At 37.5% G+C, this 24208-nt stretch overlaps 1 protein-coding gene and 2 long non-coding RNA genes across 3 annotated transcripts in view; 2 read left to right on the top strand and 1 right to left on the bottom strand.

Moving 5' to 3' along the window:
- The window catches only part of NBEA (neurobeachin), a 527091-nt gene that overhangs the window by 342612 nt on the left and 160271 nt on the right, over window positions 1–24208 (top strand). Inside the window, exons 40-41 of the mRNA XM_035337838.1 lie at window positions 8957–9100; window positions 23603–23739. Coding sequence (XP_035193729.1) covers window positions 8957–9100; window positions 23603–23739 — 281 coding nt within the window. The remainder of the gene's footprint in view (window positions 1–8956; window positions 9101–23602; window positions 23740–24208) is intronic.
- LOC118165971 lies at window positions 9116–10655 on the top strand. Its single transcript, XR_004750295.1, has 2 exons — window positions 9116–9240; window positions 9273–10655. It is a non-coding gene; the product is annotated as an uncharacterized LOC118165971 (long non-coding RNA).
- On the bottom strand, window positions 19967–21577 carry LOC118165979. The gene is made up of 2 exons (XR_004750299.1): window positions 21285–21577; window positions 19967–20279 (listed from the first exon to the last, which is right to left on the bottom strand). It is a non-coding gene; the product is annotated as an uncharacterized LOC118165979 (long non-coding RNA).

Raw genomic sequence — 24208 nt, 5'->3', positions numbered from 1 at the left:
CATCATATCAAGAAAAACAACTTGTTAAGAATTCCATCAGCCAGCATATTATACATGTTCCCAGTTACATAATTAATTTTGTTTTTCATAGCATGTATGCTACATCATGACATGATTTTTTTCTGATCTTTGTATGCCTTAAGTGTATATCTCCCAATGCTTTGTGTATGAACATATATATCATCTACAACACGCAGACTTTTGTAGCTGAAAGACATACATAATGCCCAAAAAGGGTTTCATTTGTGTCTCTTGCCATATAACACAAATCACTCACTCCTGTGTCCTCAAAAAAGTGGATCATGCTGTCAAATAGCATCTCATCTCCACTCTGAATAGAAAATATTGCCGATGCTTGTGAATTTAACATAAGCATAGCATTTTTGCAAATATCCCTGCAGTTGCATAGAATTTTTTTTGCTCTTTGGCAATCTTTGCAAAGCAGAATGAGAGACATAAACACCACACTGAAGCTTAATGGTAGATGAAATAAAATACTGTTCTCCTTTTTCTTTTACTACTGCTGCTAAGATTTCTGTGAGTTAACTTTCTTTAATATACACACAAGCTTTCTACCTGGGACAGTAATTACCATTCACCTATTTCAGAGACAAAGTAATGCAAATCTTGTAGAAAGTCTCTTTGAGCTGTTATAGTCATAGACTCTCAGACTCTGCTTTATCTTCTGCATCGCTACTATGTCACTTCTTATCTGCTAGACAGTATGAAACAAAGAGCTTTTAGAGCTGCAGCTATTTTTGGGAAAAAAAAAAAAAAAAAAAGTGTAAAATTCTGGCCCCAATAGAAAATTTTTGATTTTAATTTTGCATTTTAGGTTCAGGAACCAGGAGCTCTTTTTTTTTTTTTTTTTTTTTTTTTTTACAACAGCCTGGCCCAAATAGGATCACTGTCTTTTGAGACTAGATTATAGCCCCTTAGTAGAGCTAAGAGTTAAACACAAATATCCCAATGTTATGGCCACACTGCTGTCTCACAAATGTGAATATCCTGTGGGTGCTGCCCTTTGTCTGATGTTGCTATAGGCATTGATCTACACAGAAATAGAAACAGTTCCTCCCACCAGTTACTGTTGTTGCTGAAGTGAAAATGATGTATGCCAGTTCTAAAGATGTGGTGATCCATGTGAGGATGAAATTAAATTTGCACAGAAAAAAAGAATCAGAGCAGCACACTGAAGTAGTTGGGACTGCAAAGTAAAAGACTGAAATTACAAGTAAATCTAAATATTCTGATAAGATTATTATATTGACAAATTTATCATTTATGTAAAATGGGGGCTATCCTTTTAAGAAAGAGATATAGAAGACATCATGTCATGTATAGGAGATTTTGCCTGTGTAAAGACTGCATAAGATCTTCCTTCCGTATATCTCAAAAGAGCAGAATTTCATTTGAAATAATTAACATTCCAGAAAACAAAGATCATTTCAGACATTTTGGCAAATGGGTATCTCAAGGCTTTTGAGTCTCTCTTCTGTAAATAAGTAGTCTTGATAAAAATTAAAACAGTTATTTTACTATGGGAATTTGGATAGTTACCATAAATAATTTTAACTTTACTTACAACACCTTCATTTTCTAATCTAGAGAATTAATTTTCTTAGCTGTCCACTCTGGATCTGATAGCAAAACTTCAAGTGGTGAGGTCAATCATATCTAGCAAAGATATGATTGACCACACTTTAGCCACAGAGAGGAAGAATTTGAAAGTTAGAAATCAGTCCGTAAAATTACAGATAAATCTTTTGTTTTAAAAATCCTAAGGTTTGAACATGTCTCATGGATTGGAGGCTCTAATTTTTAAATATTAGGTAAAGTCTAGAAAGGTTGGTGTAGAATACCCCAGTACAGGAGCTAAGAACAGGTTTCTCACATGACAGTGCATTACCACTGGGCTGCTAGCATGCACCAATGTTTAATTTCTCCCCAAGGCTTTCTTATTGTTAGCTTTCTCAATTAGAATATTTGTGAGCTGGAAGCTAAATTAAGGCTAGCATATGTGGGCACAGTTCCTCAGTACAGGGTGTGCCTTTGTAGAAGCCTGACAACTTTGATCCCGTCTTTAGGCTCTGCAAGAAGATAGAGTCATAACATGGCTTTTCCTGTAGAATGTGTGCTTGTTTTAAGTATTTCAAACTTGAAACTAAAAAAAAAAACTTTCAAGACAAAATCCAGACCTGAACGTTGAGAGATTCCTTGTTTATCATGTATGTGTTATGTTTTAAAAGTTTTTATCAGATTCTATTTTAAAAAGCATTGAATACATCATTTAACAGAATTATTTTTTTCATTATCATTTCATAGATATTTAAATTAAATCCCTTTCTGCTTCTTACCTTATCAATTACATTTTTTTCTATTGAAACACTTTGATTACCCTCTTCAGTGGCCTGTCTTAAGAAACCTTTGCTTACACATGAATATTTTGAATTAATGATAAATGAAATTCCTTTTTGCTGTCAAAACTAAATTGTAAAAATGGCTTTGAAAATCAGTACACTCTATTAGCAGACCTGTCAATATAAAAAGTGCATTCCATTTCCACCTCTTGCTCTAATAACCTTTTCTGTGTTACTCAGAGGCAGTTCACATAATCAGAGTATATTGTCAGCTTACTGGAGCTGGGGAAGCATGAAATGAAAATCACGTTAATATTGATCCAATTCTCTTACTTGCAAGTGTCCTTGATGTCCTTTCCACTGAACAATAACTGTTTGGTGTGATGTAGTTATTTTCCTGTTGGCTATTACTGTACTTTAGTAAAATGGTTGGAAATAGGAATATTTTATTGCTCTTAATTATTTTTCTTGTGTATCATCTTTGCATGTTTAAGTGATCCACAGTACATCAGGAAATTTGGCTTCCTTCTGCAATGTATCAAACTACAGTATCCACTGAGAGGCTACATTTCAAACTGACAGGGATTTGTAGAGGTCATCAGTCATGAAATATGAATCCATTCTTGTGTGTACAAGTTACAGTGGCAAACTACATCTTAATCCAAATATTAACATTTAGCTGGTTTAAGTTCCAGCTAGGACTACTTCTAGTTGCAGTCAGACTGAAGACTGGCGTTCAGATGTGTGAAAATGACTTATAACATCTGCTAGACTGGCCATATCCTATTCTGTCACCCTCTAGCTCCTTATGACCTGTACTGAATCAGTGCAGGTTCTTTCTCACAAGCTCAGAACATCTGAAATCTCAAATAAGTATAATATTTATGACTTAAAAAAAAAAAAAAAAAAAAAAAAAAAAAAATATATATATTATTAAAAAAAAAAAAAAAAAAAAAAAAGAAAAAAGAAAAGGTGCCCAGCATGATAATTTCATCCTTATTTCTATACAGGACCTTTTATACGAATACACAACAATTTAACCACAACTATTTATTGTTAATAATAACAATAATAATAATAAAGTCTCTTATTCTCAGTCTCCTCATCGTCAGTCTCATAGTTGCAATACAAAACACCTGAGAAGTTATAAGAGTATAATGTATACGACAATATAGTATTTATTTATAAGTGACTCACCTAGAGAAAATCGTGGTCAGATAGCAGGTATAAAAATTAGACATAGAGGAAAATGTTTGGAATTTCTCAGATGAATTTTTTAAGTATTTATCTATTACAGAATATAAAAATATAATTTGGTTTTGCTTTTAGGTAAAAAGCAATTTCCAAAATAAATACATGCAATTTTTAATTTCTACACAATTTTTCCAGTTTTTCCCCTCATTTCTTCAATGATCTTTGATAAGGAAAATATGATTTAGATCCCTCTGGCTTTTACTAAATCTATTAAAACCAGCCCTCCTTTAATAAGAGTCACTTATCTGATTCTCCAGGGAAAATAAATTCTATGCCAGTCAAAGCTGACAGTTTCAGAAACACATTGCAATTTAAATCACAGCCCCAACAGACACAGGTGGGGACAGTTCATCACAACATGCCAGCAATGTTCTGCTCCTCCAAGGCTCTTGAGTAGACGCAGAGATACCTGGTCCCCTCTTCCCATAGAGTGAACTCAGCCCTGGAAGGGCTGGCTCTGAAGCCATGCAGAAAGATATTGGGCCGGGGGGAGTGGTTACCATGTTGATTATTTAATCTTGCTGGGTTTTGTAGAGGTCAGTTTACAGACTGCCAAGCAGCTGCTCTCCATAAATGTGACTGCTGTGAGGGTCCTGGTGCCTAATTGAGTTAGTAAAGATTAGCAATGAAAGCAGGATTTTAAACTGTTATAATATATAAAGCAGAAAGATTATCTTCTAAAATGCTTTATAAGTATTTTCAAGTATTTCAAGTATTAATTATATCAAATGAAAAAAAAAAAAAAAAGAGGGGGTAGTAAATAGTGTTGCATTTTAATTTAAGCTTGACTGTTCCTGTGAAAGTTACAGTTTGTATAATAAACAAAAAAAATTCTTCCAAGACAAAACAGTGTGTTCAAGTTCTGTTGATAAATTTTACCTGTGATATAATTTCATGATTTACATCATCAAATGTGAGGTAGTCTCCTGTGAGGAACTAATTTTGAATTCCTTTATTCAATAGCATGTTAAAAGCTACCTTAGGTTATTATAATTCAGGAAAAAATAATAATAATTCTACAGATCAGTGCATATAAGTGACCTGTAAGAGAAGAGAAAGCAATTTTATCCTTAAAAGTTTCTGAGGAAAGCTAAGCTTCACAAAAACTGTACTTTAGATTCTATAAAAGAGAGTTTTTAATTAAATGCAGCATTTTACTATAAAGAGAACAGACTTTACTTATGTCAAAATGCTCCTTTAGAAGCCACATAAAACTGTAAAAGACAATATATGAAAAAGCTTTCTTATAGAAAAGAAGAACACCATCCCATGGAGCAGATTTCCAGATGTTTGGAAACATTAGAATTTCCTGTCAGTATATTTAGGTAACATTAAAATGAGGTTAACTTTCCATTCTGCCATCTCTCTTCAAAGATCAAAGAGCGCTCACTGCATAAATTGCCTTATCGGTAATTCGTTGAAGTAAACTATGGAAACAATTTTATAAGAAGCAGTAGTCTTCTTTTGTTGGTTACAGTATTACCAAGCAAACTTTTCTTAAAATTAACCATGTTACTACCTCACTATAAGTACACTAAGTACAGAGAAAAAAAAAAATAAAACGCTTTTGAATAATAAATACACAGCAGCAAAAGATGGAAGCAAAAACTCCCTTTCAGTATTCAACAAAATCATAGTAATTAGTGTAAAGTCTAACAAAATCAACTTACATAACAGAAGTGTAATCAACAATATGTTTTTTTTTGTACTGCTTATTTTAAATGTATTTAGGGATACTGTATATGGGTTTGGACACTAACAGTATCTTTGAATTTCAGACTGCGACCTTATGATTCTAGAAGCTGTAGCTACTAAGTAACTTGAGATCCTCCTGTTCTTGGGAAATTATTAGATTTTTATTTTCTTTTTGTTGTTGTTATTGGGTTTGTTGGTTGTTTTTTGTTCTGGGTGGTTTGTTCTGTTTTTTTTTTGTTGTTGTTGTTGTTAGATTGATAGTTTCTGTTACTTTTTAAGGAAAATTAATGCTACCTCAAATTAGTAAATTTTGGCAATGCTATACAGGTTTACTATGCAGCTCACGTAACCTTTCAGACACATAAAATACATACCTTTTCATTGAAGTCAGGGTTTCATAGATGAATGCTAGTTGCTTTCTTTGATTTCTGTTAAATATTATCTCATTTTAGTTATCCTGAAGCCAGTTTTTACCATGCAATGATCAAGATGATAACAGGTGTAACAAATGATGGATTTAAAAAAAAAAAAAAATCAATCTTATTTAGTCTTATACATCCATTCTCTTGAAATACATTTAAGCAGAACCTTCAAGTTTCAAGACATTAGGGCACTAACTTCAGCGGGACTTCAGTGAGAGCTGGCTTATTCCTTTAAGTTCTTTGCAAACTGCTGTTTTAAGAAATATTTACCATCTTATTTCACGGTTTCTTTCTAAGTCCCAGTGTGGAAAAATATCCTTTAATAAGGAACTTGCTTCTTTGAGCACTGATAGCATCTGCCAGTCTCATTTCTGAGCACACCAATGCTAAAATGTTTTCTTCAAATTATATCTAATTTCTTTTTTCTTTCTCTTATTTTAAAGGATTTGAAAAATTTTCTAATCAGATTTAGGAACTGACATTAATACAATGCTGTATTATATTTTAAAAATAGAAACTCTTTGTGCCTTGAGAGCAGTCTGAAATGAAGTATCTGGAAATGAATTTCATTTCATAGTAATTTTGCCGTGACTTTAAAAAATAATTTGAGTTTTGATTTTTTACAAACATGCTGAAATATCAAATATTCATTTATTCATCACCCCTTTTATATCATTGTTAACAATACTAGACATAGTTTTATGTCATATAATTTTTTATTCAGTTTGTTGTCTGTTTTTAAAGAGACAAGTTGTTTTTCTTTTTACTCTTATTTTGAGAGCTCCTCTTATTTTATAACCTTTTTGAAGTCATATTGAAATATAAAAATAGAACATCTGTGACAGATCTGTTTTGAACATATTTCTCATTTCAGGATCCAAGGAGATCTGGTGGTCTGTGGTATTCGCTTGTTAATTTCTTGATGAATGGGTAGAAAGGCCAAGAAGTGCACTCAGTACAGCACGTCTTCTGAAGATAGATGATCTCAAATAAATTCTATTCCCAATCAGTTTTTGATTTGTTAGGTGTTAAACCATTTCTTTGTAAGGACAGTGTTTACAAGCCTTGTAATGAGACAGCCCTGTGAGACCTTACTCTTCTTGCTGTAATTTTGATAAATGGAACTCTAATTCATAAAGGATATAGTGATTGAAGGGCAACTCTGGGTCTCGTACACTTTCATTTAGATAAATGTTTAGTACAGTACAGCAAAACTGAGGTGCACTCAACAAAGTGATAAATTTAAACAACAGCCAAACCAGAGCCTTTTCCATCACAAGAAAGAAGCACCATTTACTATATTTCTTTTAGATAAATGTATGTTTAATATTATAAACCAGAATGGCTTTTAGAAGCATTTGTCTTGTTGCTAAGCTCCAAATTTGCCAAACTAATTTAATGCCTTCTCCTCTACCACATTTCTTACACTGTTGTATAGCAATATTTCTATAATCTGGTAACTGGAACCCTCATCACAAGGGATTTAAAATGCAATAAATTTCAGGTTCTTCTGCTGATGCATCTTAATAATAATATGAACTTTTTTCTTTTGACTATCTCTTCATGCATAAATAATTTGAAAGGACTGTCACTAATCTAAGCAAGTTCCAATAGTAGTTAAATACTCAATACAGTTCTGATGTAATATAACTAAAGTCTGTTACAGCACATTACTCCTTTATGTTTTCCAAAATTCCTACAATTCTTACTCTTTTTTTTTTTTTTCTTTGAATTAGGGAAAAAATAATAAATGTAGATTGGGTGAATAGTTACAGTTAGTTGCACTAAATAGTGTTAGTATTTAGCACTATTATTTCACTCACTATGCAAGTGAGGTAAAGATCACAGCTTAGTAACTGAACACAGCAAGAATATTGGTATACTAGCATATATGTCAACATCAGTAGTGCCTTTATCACTATCAGTAACAGCATTGTCCTCATAGAGAGGGCAACAGCTAGGAAGACTAGAGATGCTGTCCTTAATTTTGAGCTTAATGAAAAACTACTTTTTTTTTTCTTCTTTCTTTGTCTTAACCATGTTCTGTAGTTTCAGAAATAGCCATTTGGATAATAGCAAAAATGTAGAGAAGGTTATTTTTAGACTATTTAAAATGTGAGGTCTCGGTTTGTGGTAGAGTCTGATATCAAGTGCCATGTTAGCAGTTATCTTCAAACAGAGTAAACACAATAAAGGTAAAATATGCCTCCAGAATTTGTATTTATATGCTGTGATTCTTCTGTGCATGAAGTAATTAAAAGACTCATATAAGTATGAGTGGGAGATTAAAATATAACACCTTCCCCACTGTTTTTAATAACAGAATTGCCTGACACATCGATTTAATTCCATGCATGTATCTTTACTAACCTATCTGTTTGATATATTCCAGTTAGTTATCTTGTATGAATATGAGGCCATGGGTTTTAATGCACTTTACCTCATCACTTTACATCTGCCATAGTGGCACTCATCACGCTCAGGCATTATGGTAAACAGTCAAAATCCACACTCAGTTTTGCATGGATTTAATCTATAGTTCTTATAGATGTAGCTTAGCAGGAAGCAAATTTCCAAATACTGATACAGACAGGAGTGATTAGATCTCATTTTTATATTTCTTATAGCAGAATTGAAGATGTCTAGATTTTGTACAGTCCAAGGTGAAGATGCAGATTTTTGTGTTAGGAACAAAACAGAAAGCTTTCTATCCTAAGGACTACTTTGAGTCTGTAGGACTGAAAATAAAACTAATAACTTCTCCCAAAAAAGAAACACTGTGCTTACCTTCTTATTACTGTTTAATGAGATTACCAGTCTCCTACTTCACCTTTCTGTCCCTCCTATCTCCCAAACCAAAATCATGGCAGATTTTGAATTCCCAAAAGCATCTCCTTTACTTAGAGTAGGTGGTTTGAGCTCTGAAACATCAGTCAGAGTCAGGATACCAAGAATACAAGAGACACTCCTGCTGAATTTCTTACATGTTGAAAATCAGTGGAAAAACATAGAACATAGAGCAAAAAATAATTATTAACAGCAGAAGAGTCTTTGTGAAACAGAGTTTGTATTTTACTCAAGATATATTTTGAAAGCCAAAGGCTGTGTATTTTGTAGACCTTGATAAATGCGTTTTTCCACATAGATGTTTTATTTTGTATTTTTACTAGACCGTGGTTGTTTTAAATACTATTCAGGTAAATTCACAACACATAACTTTTTTAGGCACAGAAGAAGATGTCGTGAAGTCCAAGAAAACTTTCCGAAGTCAAGCTGTGGTAAATCAGAATGCAGAAACTGAGCTTATGCTGGAGGGAGACGATGATGCTGTCAGTCTGCTCCAAGAGAAAGAGATTGACAACCTTGCAGGTAATTATAATTTTTCATTACAACTAAGATACAAATCTGTTTTTAACTTGTTAATTCTGAACCTTTTCAGTTATTCTCTTAATATTGACAGCTAAGTATGCAATTACACTGACAACGGAGTCTTTATTTTCTAGATGTAAGTAGATGTCTAGATGTAGTCTGTATTTTCTAGATGTCCTGCATCCATGAACTAGGGAAACTGATTACAGAGTATATGCCCTTTGTACAATCTTTCACCAGAGATGTGAGAAATAACAGTACCTCAAGTGCTCTTATGACTGCCTGTGACCTTTTATTGAAAATTCTATGAAACCACTGTGGAACATCTCTTTTTTGGTTGAAATAGAAATGAGGGTTAATGAGAAATGAGGGTTAAACTCAGTGTTTTGTGAGTGAGTGTGGCTTTGATCTTTCATGACCTGATCCCAAGTGCCACGCAACTTGTTGAGAAACATCTGCACCCAACACTGGCACCCATTGCTCTCACTCATCAGTGTGTGAACGGGAACCTGAGGTATCAGCCTGGAAAGTGAATAAGTTACCTGCTGTAAACAGGGACTAAGAACAAATGAGACTGTAAGCAAGGCATGAACTTCATTAGGTACAATATGAGTTGGGAATGAATCTCATGTAGAAACATTCATGAGAGATCCTTTCTAGTCCCTCCTCCCTGTGTGAAGGTCTGCAGTGAGATCTCAGTTTTATCCATGTTCCAGCAGGTTTTGTTAGAGCTCTTTCTTGAAAAAATATTATGTTTCCTGGAGAAGCAGTCTGGAAAAAAAGGCATGCTGAAAGTTGAAAATGCAATCTCCTCTCACATGAGATAAAAATGTGAGAACTGTGAAATGCAGTATGGATTTTTTAGGTTAACTTACTTAGGAATACCTTTATTAAATTACTCGATTAAGGGGAAGTTTTTTGATGTCTGAGGATTTTTTTTTCAGTATAATTGAATTTCTACAATAGCTAGCTTTGCTCCTGCATTTTCTTCTGATGCCATAGTGGAAATTTGTAACAAAGATAAGATCATAAATGGATATTTTAAAAATAAATAAATAAATAATGCCTAAGTGGAATTTAGTCTCATGCTTTGAAACTAGAGCAGAGGCAGACATAAATACTTTTATCTGGGAGCAACCTTCAGTATATGATTATCATAGTTAATACGTCAATATGCTTTCTCAATCTGCAGCTAGCCATTGCTGAAACACTTGTTTTAAGTCAATAAAACAGTAAGGCAAGCAGGACCATTAGTGGGATAATTTGATCAATATCCCTTTCTCCTTTAGAAGGGAAAACTCAGTACTATTTTGTCTAAGTTCTCATATATAAGAGCAATGCTTCCAGCCAAAAATATATACTGTTGCTATTGCTTAAAGGCTGCAATAAGCAACTACATTGAAGTATGTATTAGAACTGCAAAGAGGTCAGGAAAAATTCTTGCCCAGTCTTGAAAACCTCGCAGTCAGGGAAAACCTCACAATCAGGCCCCAAGACTGCCATTTCATTCAAACAGACTGATGTGTTATAATCCTTATAGTTACATCCTTCTGAAAATATATATATATGTGTGTGTATATTTCAATGAGTCCTTAAGTATTTCTGTGCAACATACATCTTACCAGAGATCCCTATATAGAGGACATCCCCTGCTCCTTTAGGACATAGAACAGTAATTCTAGTCCTTTGCTTATACAGTACAAACTGTGGGGTAATGTACGTATTAGCAAAGCAGAAGTGATAGAATTTGAAACAAGTCAACTTTTCAAATATTGACAGTCTGTCCTAACAGTGTCAGTGTTTGTGTTTCCAATCAACACTAAGAAGAGAAACAAGCTGCTTCCAAGTCTGGTGAAGTGACAGGATATTGGTGCTGTATGTGTACCAAAACCTGTGAATTTCTCAAAAAGAACACACCTTCCACAACCTCATTTTTACTATCAGATTAATTGCAACCTTTGCTACTCAACTCTTGCTCATATTCAAAGTGGAAATAATTCTGAAAGTGAATGATCCATACCACTATCATATGTGTCTCCTGTAAGTTTTACCAACCAATTGGTGAGAAAAACTAAATCCCTCCATACCCTCCATCTGTACTGCTGCATGATTTTGTACAGAATGATGTCAATGTTTTCTATGGTTTTCACTATATACAATGTGACTCTGAAACTTGAGACCAGTAACTGAAATCAATAAAATCAGTAGGCAAGGAAGGTGGATTTTATGCCTAAGAAATTTAGAATAGCATCTGATGGCTCTGAAGAGAGCCCAATAAAGCCATACTTTCCGCTCTTACTTAATTCTGAAGAGTTATGTTGATTCAGTATATGTAATCTGGAAATCTTTGAGACATATCAAGTTATAGTATATCACAACATCATTTATATCTAGTTACTGTTCAGATTGGAATAACACATAGGAATTTCTATATTCAGTTATGCTCTCAATTTAACTTTAAAGCTTAAATCAATTTAAACTTGGTTTACAATGATTTGGAATGCCTCAGTAAGGCTTAGGAATTAAACAAAATCATTATAAACCAGGTTTAAATTGATTTAAGATTGTCCACATTTAACTAAAACAATTTAACATTGTTTATTCCATGAAACTAAGGCAGCTTTTAAAAAGGCAGCTTTTAAGGTTCTAGAAAACTTTTAATGAGGAGAATATAAATATTACAATATTTTGATATGTGAAGTTAAAACTAAAAAAGGAAAGTCTGAAACAGATTGAGACTGTTCTTACAAAGTTATCTGTACATACCTTTTGTTCCAGAGACCGTTTATAGTTTTTCATCAACCATGTGGCACAAATCAATGTAAAGTTCACTTTGATAAATTACATATGGGATGGTGAATTTTTTAGATAATTATAGTCTGAATATTTTTATTATATAATCTTAGTATTCCGTATGTTGCAATGGCAGTTGGTCAGATTTCATTATATTAAGTAGCATTTTAATAAAATATAAAAATCAGATTCCATGTTATTACATTCTTAGAATTATGAATTCAAAGTTTGCATCAAGATTTTTAACTAAAGCAGTATTTTATGTCTTACAGTATAAGTTATCAAAAGATGTTGTTCTCATTTTAGCACATAAGTATTAAAACATTTTACATTTTTCTATTTCAGTTTTAGCTCCTTTACTTCCCAGACTGTTCACTTCAAGAGGCAAGTCACATCTCTGTTAGAACTAATGATGGAGATAGCATAGTCTATTTTAACAGTTTTCTAATATACTGTGAATCTGTGGGTAATATAATCAAATTCAGTGTAGCAACTTGATATTACTAACTCTTCTTCTCTTTTTCTCTTCAATTTTCTAACACTGCAGTAGGGCTCTCACATACTTACCTTTTGTCTTAAGAGCTTAAGAATGCAAATTTGCTAACAGTTTGTCTTCTGCTTAATAGATGATTTTTTTTTCAAATTTAAAGATGGATGCATTCTAATATCAGAAGCTATATTTCTCAAAGGGAAATATGCTTTAATAGATAATTAATATTCTTTCACCAAATTTATTTTTTAAAAAGTGCACAGATCTCACAGATCCGGCACTAAAATAGATCATAGCAGATAAATATAGAATCATTTAGGTTTTATGAATTTTACATTTAAGAAATATGTTTTATTTGTCATGAAGTTGCAGTTGGCTTGCTGAGAATTGTGTACATCTGAGAACAAAATTTAGCTTAATGTTCTGTACCTAGAGCACATTTCATCTATTTTGTCATATGGCTGGCTGGTGGCTCTATCAAATAGGCCCAGCCAAGCAAAGTATCCCTGATAAATTATTTTGCAACTCTCAAAAAAAGTAGTTTCTAGTAAAGAAGAAAGGAAATAAAGATAGAAGGATATGAGGCTTTGGGCTATTTTAGGAAGACAAAAGGCTTTGGCAAGCATCTGTCTGGTTACTTGCATAGGCTCAATCAACTCAGAATCTGACTTCCTCGTAAGCCATGGTGAATTACAGTCTCACAACAGCCTTGCAAGAATAAATACTTATTATTGTCTCTGTTATACAAGGAGACTGAGCAACTCACCCCCCCAAAAAAAGCCTGAGGAAAGCCACTAACTGTCTTTAATGCATCTTAGTCTTAATAGCCTTAACCTTCAATACAGAATTTTCCTGTCTTCTTGGACAGAGGTCTCTAGATGGAGGGAACTCCCCCACAGTGCAAATGTGCCAGGAACACTTGCGACAAGCAGCAGCCCAGCACTGCCTTAACTTTTAGCAACCATATATTTCAGTGTAGGAATATTTCTAGAAGGCAGCATTACTACTTCTCATAAAAGGCTGATTTTCCATCCAAGCCAGCATGGCTGGCTAGTTCACATTAGCTTAAAGACTAAATATGGTATGCTCTCTATCCATACTTTTCAGTAGTGTGCCGAGTGTATTGACTTACTGCCCTGTGCTGGATCATGAGTATTTGACAGCTTGTATTATTATTAATGAGATATAAGACCTTTCACTTCCAGGTCATCTGTTTGAAGTCCAGACAAGACTGGTGGTAACAAAACATTAACAACATCTGTTTGGTAGCCTATGCAAAATAAGCCTTTTGTCTCATTCCAGACAAACTAACAGAAACCATCACAATTTTGCACAATTTCCAATAGAAAAAATACTTAATGCTGTCTTTATAGGAATTTATTCAAATAATGCCCAAAAGTTCTACTACATAAAGCTACAGTTAAATTGTATGGCAGTACCAAAACAAACAAACAAACAAAACAAAACAAACAAAAATAAAAACAAACAAAAACAAAACAAAACAAACAAAAAAATCTACCCCTTGGGGAAATTTTCTATTTCAGGTTCTAACAAAGGACTCATCATTTACATTTCTGAAATAATCATCTTGAAGCCTTGTACATGGTCAGATGCAGCAATAAAAACACTAATGCACCAAGGAACTGTATCCAAGGCCACAAAAAGCTCACAAAACAAGTATTTGGGATGGAAAACAAACAAACAAACAAAAAAATTGCTCATCTTTAAATATACATATATTTATTTAGCTGCAGTAAAATTTCTTGTGGCCAAAATCAGAGGCTGAATTTTCTTTACAGGAGCTGACAGCTGACCAGTGTAAACTACCACCAATAAATAAAATAGTTTGTAACATTTTCTTACCAATTCTAAAGGAGTGATATAGAGGCACATTTTCATTGTTTTTCTTCTGTTACCACCTTAAAATTATTCTAAGGCATGTAGGACCATTTATATCTGTTTTATTAGTATAGCTAGATGAATGGTGGACCTTGTTAATTAAATCAAGGAACAATGACTAGGGTCTCTACTGAGAACGCAAAATTTGAAAATATTAGATTTTGCAGGAAAAAGGTATCATTTGCTTGGGCCAACAACCAGAAGAAGATTTGTTGAATCATCTGCTGTCAGAGTAATCGGTTATGCTCTCAATTTAACTTTATAGAGAACAATAGGAAAGAAAGAATCAAATAGCCCATTACCATCTCCATCAGCAAGCACAGACAGCCCAGGAGCGCATGGAGAAAAGGAGAGGAATCATCCTATCTCTGGAGATCCTGGAGGGCAAAAATATGAGAGTGGTTCCAAGAGTGCTCTCATCTTCCCTCTCCAGTCCTTCTCCAGCCTCCCTTATGAGTCCTCTCCAGCAAGGTTCTGAGAGCCCTGCCACCTATTACGTGCTGTCTTTCTACTATGGAGTCATCAGCCATACATCAGCACAGTGCTGGTAATCTGCAGGGATCCCTGGGGGCAGAAATCAGCAACCACAGAGGAAGCTCAGGGAAGATTGTAACATGGATGTAGTGATGCTTCCTAATCTCCTTTATCCTCCAACTGGTTGCACCTCTGGGGCTTCCAGAATCAGAGGTAGTATTTATTCTCTTTCTCCACCCCCCACCCCCATTTTTTTTCTCCCTCCTCTCTTTTTTTCTGTTTGTATGGAGGTGGCTGTGGTACCTGAATGAGATTTTACTTGTTTTATGGTTTGTTTGTTTGTTTGTTTTTTCTTTAAAGAAAGTATGTATGTGTGCACACAAATACATTTTAAATAACAAAATGTCAGAGTTCCATTAGAAAACATGCAAAAAAGTTTTAATATTTCTCCTATTTTTTCAAGCTTTTCAACGGAAACTCTTCACTGAATTCAGTGCGCACTCTTAAGTAGTTCTCTCTTCCCAAAGTCCATTTTTCTCGCAAATTAGCATTCAAGATAGGAATCTCATTGGAGGGGTTGCTTACTTGGGGGGAGGGACAGGAATGTGGGAGAAGAGTGATTTCTATTCCTTTTTTATGGTAGATATCTAACCACACAGCCCTTGTACTTCCAAACATGGAAATTTCATTCAGCCAGATTTCCATAGTTTCTGCTTATTATATATTCAGATTTTGATCCGCAAGTCTAAGTATATAAAAGAAAAACATATTTGTATGAGTTTAATTTAGAGTATAGATTCAGGCATAAACTGAAAACAGTTATACTTTTGATATGTAGTTGGCTTCACATTGAAAACAACAACAAAAAATGCCCCACGGTTTCTATAACATCCTATTTTTAGACATCTCCGTGTTTATTCTAATCATTTTTTCCACATTACTATACAAAATAGCTTAATATTTTATAAGGTGGTTGTCAGTCATAGATGATAATGCTCCTCAGGACACATCTGAAGAGCTCTTCCCTTTGTACCTTACTACTCCCCATTCTAAGCCTTAGCATCCTTGACTTTTAAATGGCAGCTGAATTTCTTGCTTTACAAGCTTTAAAATTAATTCAAGCTCAGTTGTTTTGTAATTATAGAAGGCTAATATACCTAATGTATAGGAGAGAAACTGCAGAAAGATAGGCCTAGACATAAAGAGACAGACTTCACTGTTAGGCATCTTGTTTCATCTTCACTATGTAATTGATTTCTACATGAAAATCCCTGTTCTCCAAAACCTCCCTAGGACCCTACAGGGACCAGCAACCTACACAGGCGAGTGTTAGGAATGTATCCAGAACTGCATTAATGGTACCTATGTTAAACTAAAAGCTTTGACCTATGGACAGCGATTTTTCCATTTTGTTTTTGGTGCTAGTGTTACAGAACCAAGCTAGAATAGCAGTCAAGCAGATATTTTGCTTGGTCTTGGTTTTGTTGGTCAAAAATTGTACAAGAGACAACACTATGCAGTGCATTTGAACAGCCCTCTCTGGTAGCCTGTTCACATGAGCTCTTTTAGCTTGGCTTTCTGAAGAAACAGTATTTATGTGACCATACTCTGTCAGTCTCTGTCTTTGTAACTTCTAAACCTGGAAGCCATTTTGAGCAAAATTTATTTATATGCAGGAATTGGAATTTCAGAAATAAATAATAACAATAATAATAATAATAATAATAATAATAATAATAATAATAATAATATATCTGCAGTGAAATCAGGCTGTTAAGAAAAAAAAATAAATCTACCTGACAGTGACTGCTGCATTGATTTTTCTTTTATTAGGTACCAGAGAATCTTTGCAGGAGAGTCTTTAGAAGTTACCAAACTGTAGGAAAGCAAAATATACAATCAACCAGTAGACACAGTTGCACTTGAAAACATTCTTTCTAGTTCTGGTATTGTTTAGAGACACTTGTGTTTTCAGAAAATCATGAAGTCAGAGCTATTTCATCTTAGATCATTCTTCCAAACATACCTAGCAAGTTAGATGCTAATTCAACAGTTCCTTTCTTCCCACACACATATCTCAATAGCTAACAAAATTAGTGAACTTAAAAATACCACAAGCTATCTGAACATAATACTTCACTACTAAAGTCTGAAGAAATACAAGTCTTTCATTTTATCTGGAAGAGTTTTTCCAGAATGGAGACTGGAAGAAATGAGAGCTGAGGGCTCACATCTTTCATTTCGTTTCTAATTGATTGAGCTCTATTGGCATGACAGGGTACACAGGCTGGACTGTGTAAGATACCTGTCAAGTCTGGTTCACTCAGACTCGTGATTGGGATTTTATCTTTCATGTTCCTGACTTATTACAGTGAGTTCCTGTTTCACTGGTATATTGCTATAGTAGGATGCTATCTCTGCTTTCATGTTTCTTCTTCTAATATTTAATATACTTTTCTGAGGTGTGTTTTTTTTTCTGTTACTTTTTGATTAAATAGTCAGCTACAGTGGTTCTCTCACAGAGAAAAACTGACATCTATATGGGCATGTTCAGCACAACTCAAGGCTTTCTAGGCTGAAAAAAGTACTTAAAGTTTTACCTGAAAATGGGGAAGCCGTCACAGGTCATATTGCATTAGAGTAGTTTACTCACATCTGGATGCACTGCTAAACGATCAAGATCTTGGTTTCTAAAATTGCTTAAATTACTCATTGCTTCCAAGGTATAGCTTCAGGCAGAGAACACTTTATGAATCTAATTTTGAAGTGGCCAGAGTATACAATGCAGTAGTGAGGTCCTTATCTCAAACATTCAAGTTTCTGACCAGCTGTAAATCATTAAGAGAAGTCATGATTATTATTAATACTTGATCATCTGGCAGGCTGGCACTTGAACACATCCTGGAGCAACACTAACCCAATGTAAGCCACTCTGAGTTTTAGCACAGTTATGAGGTTTTCATGGATGCCACAGAACAAGTCAGCTTTCACCTGAATAGGGAAGCAAAATTTGATTTCCTAAGTTGCTTTAGGCTGTTAGACGCACAGGCAGTTCTTCCATTGGACCTTACGTGAGAAGACACCTAGAAAGATGGACTTTGGTACAATATTGAGTTCGTCTCTTCATATACTGTAGCCATTCAATTAAATGGTTGCTTTCTATCACATTTTGAACTATATAAAGAGATACATATTGCTAGGAATAGTGAAACATACTTTCCTCAGGAAGAATTACCATTTTTTATTTTTCTTTTAGTGTAAGCAGGAAGGCATGGAATTCAGATAATAATAATTTACCTATGGAGATACATTTGTCACTTAATTTAAAAGAAAGTATCTATATGCTTTGGAGAAAACAAATTCTCTCTTTCTTAAGCAATACTATATTTGAATATATGGACAATCTCATCAAAACTATATATTTCAATAGCTTCTTACTGTTTTATTCACAGTTGTAATACATAAAAAATAATTTACATTTTCTTTTTAATCAAACACATTTGTTTGCTGTTATGGCACCACTTAAGAGAATTGAGTTGTTGTAATTGTTTAGCTATTGTTGTTGAAAAAGACGATTGAAGTTGATCTTTGATGTTAGCAGTAGTAGTGTTCCATGCTTTATGGAGGAAAGAGGGGGGGGGGGGGGGAAGTGGGGAAAAATTTGGATATCAGGGCCTATCCACACTGGCAATGACATTCAAACAAACAATAAAAATCAATCCCTCCCTCACAATGTGAAACATATGATTGTGGAAAAGTAAAAAGGCAACAAAGTAAGCTTAGGGAACTCTGAAAACAGGAAAGGAATTGGGGTTGTTATTCCACACAGGAGGAGAAAAACAAGACTATAACAGTCACGTTTAGACTTAGATTCTGTTTTTTGCAATCAAAAAAGTTGTGCAAATTGTTCTCTTTATTGAAACCATTGAAAGTGATACATAAAGGGAGATGTATAAATGCATTCTTATAAAAGCCTTGGCTTGAATGAAGGAGTTACTCCCTATAGTGGAGAACAAACTGGGGACAATCATGTAAGTTCAATATATTTACTGCAGAAGTCTTTTTAAAGGGTGCTTTGTATCAGATTTTTGATGACAATAGGAACAAAAAAGACTAAATGCTGTGAATCATTTAGGAATCTTAAGTTGTTTATTGATTATTTACGTGGCAGTGCATGCATTATATTAATATTAATTTGTTGATTTTTTGTTGTTGTTTTTCTGACTACAGAGCTTTTCCCAAAGGCTTATAGTGCCTATACCTGTTTCTGCTTGTATACTATGTAATATATGAGCATAAACCTGAAGTTCTGTGTATGCATGAACCTCTTGTGTTACATGTAAATTGTTTCAAGGATAGGAATTTGTAGTCATTTTAAAAGCAGGCTACTGTCAGATACACTTGGCTTTAGAGTTAACACGCTGAGGGAATTTCAATTGTCAGATTTCTGGAACATTGTGAGTGATGTTTAATAATTATTCTTAATATTTATTTTTTTTATTTACTTATCATATCAAATAACCAATAGTGGTTACTATTTTACCTAGTAATTAGTTTTAACTAGTCTGTTTTATATTTTCCATTTTAAACACTTCATGGAAAAGAGATTGATATGTTTTTTCTCTCAAAACGGTGTCATCTCAAAATTAGTTATGGCAATATTCACCACTTTTTGTCAGAGTAATTATCAGTAGATTGTAAAGTTTAACTGGTCTAGATGATTGGAAATGCTTTGAAGGTATTTGGCTCACCTAGTATTTTTTCACCTGTTAATAATCACCAAAATATTATTTTTAAAGTTAGACTTCAGCCTAACACAGTCTGCAGCAGGTAAAAGTGCTTGTTTTCATAAATCTGCATATAAGAGCATATATTTTATCTTATTTACAAATAATTATGCCACACCATCTTAGCAAATATACCTCTGGTGTAATTCTAAGTCTCTTATATGCAACACGTTTCTACCTCTTACAGGTAAAAATGACAGTTTATGATAACGAAAATGTTTGAATTAACAGTTCATAATATGACTCTCTGGGGGCTTTCCTGTAGAGGTGGAATTGTGTTGCTGTCTGTTTAGTAGGTATCAAACTCTCACCTTATGTAACTTTTCACTTGCGTTGACTTTCTTTGCCAACTTCAAAAATACAAGAACAGAAATGCAAGTGCAGCAACTAAACGCAAGAACTGAGGTCTCCGTTTAACAAAAATTAACGGAGGGGAGGAGAGGTTACATTCTGCTTTTATTCACTGGGAGCTTCTAATCCCACAATCATTTACTTTCAAAGGGAAATATTTTTAAATGTATACGTGCAGTAGCGTTTATTTTAGAAATGTAAATCACATGTGCCGACCGCAGGGATCAGACAGGGTGGAAAATCCCACACTTGAGCAGATCACAGGACGCGTGGATCCGGAGTGAATTCTGCTCTGCTTTTAAGGCCACAACTTCTTTGTTAGGTCGCTGCCGCTCCGCTGCCCGGACCGTTCCGGGGCGGTTGGGAAGACGCAACGAAGCAGTTCCTAGAAAGAGATGCTCCTGGTCGGAGTCCAAACAGCTGACGAGCCCTTTAGCCAAGCGTCCTTCCCACAACCCCCAAACCTCCTGGTGAACGGGGATAAGCCGCGCCTTCGATTTTTTCTCCGGCGCCGAAGCGTCCCCAGCGGTGCCGGCGGCTCCTTCCCCGGCCGGGGCCGCCTTCCCCGTGCCCGGCCCGGCCCGGTTTGGCTCGGATCGGATCGGCTCTGCACGGTTCCGGCCGAGCCCCCGCCGCCCCGCATACTCCCTGCTGCCCTCCGCGGTGCGGGGACGAGCCCCCGGTGCCCCCGCACGGCCGCGGCTCAGCGGCGACTACAGCGCCGAGCCGGTGCCTGGGGCTCGTCACCATCCATCCCCGCGTGGGAACGAGCCCGGCCCCGGGCTCTCGGCTCAGGTGTGCCCGGCTTTTGTTTCAATTAGATTAGCAATTGAGTTTTGGGAATGGAGCCGAAGCTTCTCCCCGTAGCTCGGTGCCATATGGAAAAGCTGCAGTATTTTGATTACGCTCTATGTAAACATTTTAATATCGGATCCTTAAAATCCAGAGACTATCCCAAAGGGGATTAAAACATAATCCTCTGTCTCTATAGCTGTAGTGGATTAATTTCGTATTCTCTCAGTGGCTGGTTTGCTCCCTGAAGGCTACAACAAAAAGGCTCGCTGCTCCTTAAACATGCTATGGAATTGGAAGTTGTAATTGGAGATTTCTAAAGGACAAGTGTAAAAATGACATGCTGCTAATACCGAATATTTTGTTCGTGTTGTGCTTCCAGGAGAAAAAAAAATATATATATGTGTCTGCAAAGATTTTTTAAATTTAATTAGAAATCCCTCCCCCCATGCCACCCGAATCCCATAATTTGACCACTGTTAAAAAAAGACTTTCTGCCTTTTTTTTTTTTTCCCCGAAAAGAGGAAATCCAGACACAAGCAAACGTTTTCTCATCTGGAAAGTACGATAACCTTTATTCATCACCGCGTCCTAATACCTCCGACATGTTTACACCGGAACAAATCGGGGGGGGGGGGGGGCATTTGAGCTGAGCGCAGGGCGGATGCCAAGATAGCGGCCTGGGAGCACGGAGCCTTCTCTCAGGAGGAGGAGGAGGAGGAAGGCAGACACCCTAGCTTTTCCCTGCATACAGTACCAAGCTAAGGAGCGAATTCCCCCTCTCCTCCGTGCCGGGTGCTCTTATTATCCTCCCCTGAATGTCAGATCACAGGGCCCGGCCTTTTGACCATCGAACAGCGGTGCCTTCCTTTTTATTTTACCCACGCAGCACCGAGGGGAAGAGCCAGTTGGATTAAATTGATGGCCTTCCTCCAGGACGCACCCTCGGAAGCCTCCTCGATGCCCGGGCGGAGGCTGTGGCCGGGTGCGGGGCGAGGCTGGGCCTCCACGGAGGAGGACGAGAGCTGCTTGCGGGCGGGCGGTGGCGGTCTGCGAGGCCTCCCCCCCCCCCCGCCCCCCCTTCTGTAAACACAAAGAAAAGGGGGCCTGGGGAATTGCAACCCAAATCCACTTGTAATCGTACAAGGGAATCGGGCGTAATTACTCGAGCAACCTAGATTAAGATTGATGAGCCTTTAAAAGCGGCGTTTCGGATCGATCGCCCTGCCCTTCTTCGCAGCCCGGGTTTTCCCGGCTCGGCTCGACTCAGCTCGGCTGGTTTCTCACGGCGAAGGGAGGGAGAGAAGATGGAGGCTAGACGGGGAGAGCGGCAAAGCAGCCCCGGCACATGTGATTCAGATCAGCTGACTAGGGTCAAGAGGCTACCGTGGTTTATTAGGAGATGGAAAACAATAAAATGAAAGAAAATAGAGTTTGTATCAATATTATGCAGCCTGCCACGCTGGGCTGCTGAAAGCTGTCACTGAAACTGTGCGTTTTAGCTTCCCCTTGTACACACACTAATCCGTGCCTTCCTCTTTATTTATTTTGCAGAGAAAAAAAAATGACAAAACATTGTGCAATACAGCCTCAAATTGGGTGTTACAGTAAAGTAAAACATTAACAACATGACAGTTAGATGCGCTGATACAGGACTAATTTGGGCTAAGTGAGTAATTTGAAGTGTCGCCTGCAAGAGCTGGTAGCAAAGTGCGTGTGCAGTGCCGGGGAAGGAGAAGGAAAGGTCGCATCCGTGCCTGCCAGCCGAGGGGGTGATGGTGCCTAGGGACCCCAGCCGCAGGCACACGCGGGTTCTCGCTGCCATCCTCCTGAGGTCTTCCGTAGTGAGCTTTTTCTGAAGTGCAGGAACCCAGCGCAAGCTGTCTGTCCCTCCTGAGGTGATGCCTTTGCCGGTTCCCAGGAGATACGGCGCTCGGATGCTGCGCTGAGTTTCTCAGTGCTGGGGTGCGTACCGTGGCCGGGTGTGCACGCGTGGGGATGCGTGTGTTTGGCCGTGGGTACTCAGATTACTCTAGGCCATTCATCGGTTCAATCTGGAAGAGCGTTTTATATTTAATCTTTTATTTTAATTAGAGTGAGCGAGCGTCCTAAACACCGACTCTGGCAGCTTTAGCAGCAGGCTGCGTTCGTCTCGAAGATAAGATGGCGAAAAAGTGATCCTCTGCTGTCTTTAACATTAAAGTAGAAGTTCTTCCTTGAGCTAAACCCTAACAATGCGAATGGAAAAGGCTGCCTTCTGCGTTAGGTTCCCCCATCCATCTTCCCAGTGCCCGTGCGAGCGCCTTGTTAAGGAGCGTCCTTGGGCGCAACGTCGTTACCCTCCTTTCAAAAGGCTCAAGCGGCAGCAAATTGAACTCAAAACTCTCTGCCCATAAATACCCTTAACGAGGGCAGCCGTCGCCTGCGTGCGGTGGCCGCCGGGCTCCAAAGACCCCTTCATGGGCTCGGCCGGGAGGAAGCGAGGGGCTTGCGCTGCTCGGTCGCCTGCCGCCTCCCCCCCCACCCCCCCAACCCGCGGCTCCGACACGGCCGCTGCTGTCGCCCATAAACAGCGGGGGTGTTAACGAGGAGTAAAAGGGCACGGAGACAGGGGGGACCTACTCGAAGGAGGCAGCCCCCGCTCCCTCTGACCCCTCTGCGTGCCGCTGCTCGCTGATTTATCTCGCACCCCTGCGCACCGCAGCTCACCAACTCTTATTTCTTTCTTTTTTTTTTTTTTTTCCTGGTCTGACTGCGGAGTTCAAAGCACTGGCCGCGGGCAGGAGAGGGGCAACGGCGGCGGTTTCCAAAGCGGAGTTTACGAGGGGGCATCGCCTGGCGGAGGGAAGGGGACGGGCCACCGGGGATGGGCCGGTCGGGGGCCCCCAGCCTGACGGTGCTGCCCTTGTCTTGCAGGCCCCGTGGTGCTCAGCACGCCGGCACAGCTCGTCGCCCCCGTGGTGGTGGCCAAGGGCACGCTCTCCATCACCACCACGGAGATCTACTTCGAGGTGGACGAAGACGACCCGGCCTTCAAGAAGATCGACCCCAAGGTTAGTGCCGCTGGGGGCGGTGGTGGCCCCGGTCGCCGACACGCGTGGGCCGGGGTCGTCCCCTCCCTCTGGAGTGGGCGCCCTGCTGCCGGCTCTCGCTGCATTTTGGAGAAAAAAAAAAAAAAAAAAAAAAAAAGGCGCTCGGTATTAATGATGGTAAATCCTCTATTACGGCGGCGTGCGCGTTTTTCAACAGCCTTTCGCTCTGTGCCTTTGTATGAACGTGGGCAGATTTAGTAGCTAAGCCAATTGCTCTGAAATCCCTGGAGGTAAGAGTAGTCCCAGAATGCAGCCTTCCTAAGACACAGCGAAGGGCTTTACCCCTTCCAAGGCTATCAGAGAAATCTCATTTCAAGAACGTTAGGTCCCACGTCAGGAAATACGGCGCATTTTAGTAAACGCTCTCTGCTGAAATGCAAGCTACTGCTTATTTTCTGGAGTTAAAAAAAATATTAAAAAAAAAAAAAAG

Source organism: Oxyura jamaicensis, chromosome 1 (assembly GCF_011077185.1).
Source record: "Oxyura jamaicensis isolate SHBP4307 breed ruddy duck chromosome 1, BPBGC_Ojam_1.0, whole genome shotgun sequence".
Taxonomy (NCBI): Eukaryota; Metazoa; Chordata; class Aves; order Anseriformes; family Anatidae; genus Oxyura; species Oxyura jamaicensis.
Note: the sequence above shows the minus strand (reverse complement) of the source record. Positions and strands in the feature narration are given on the sequence as shown.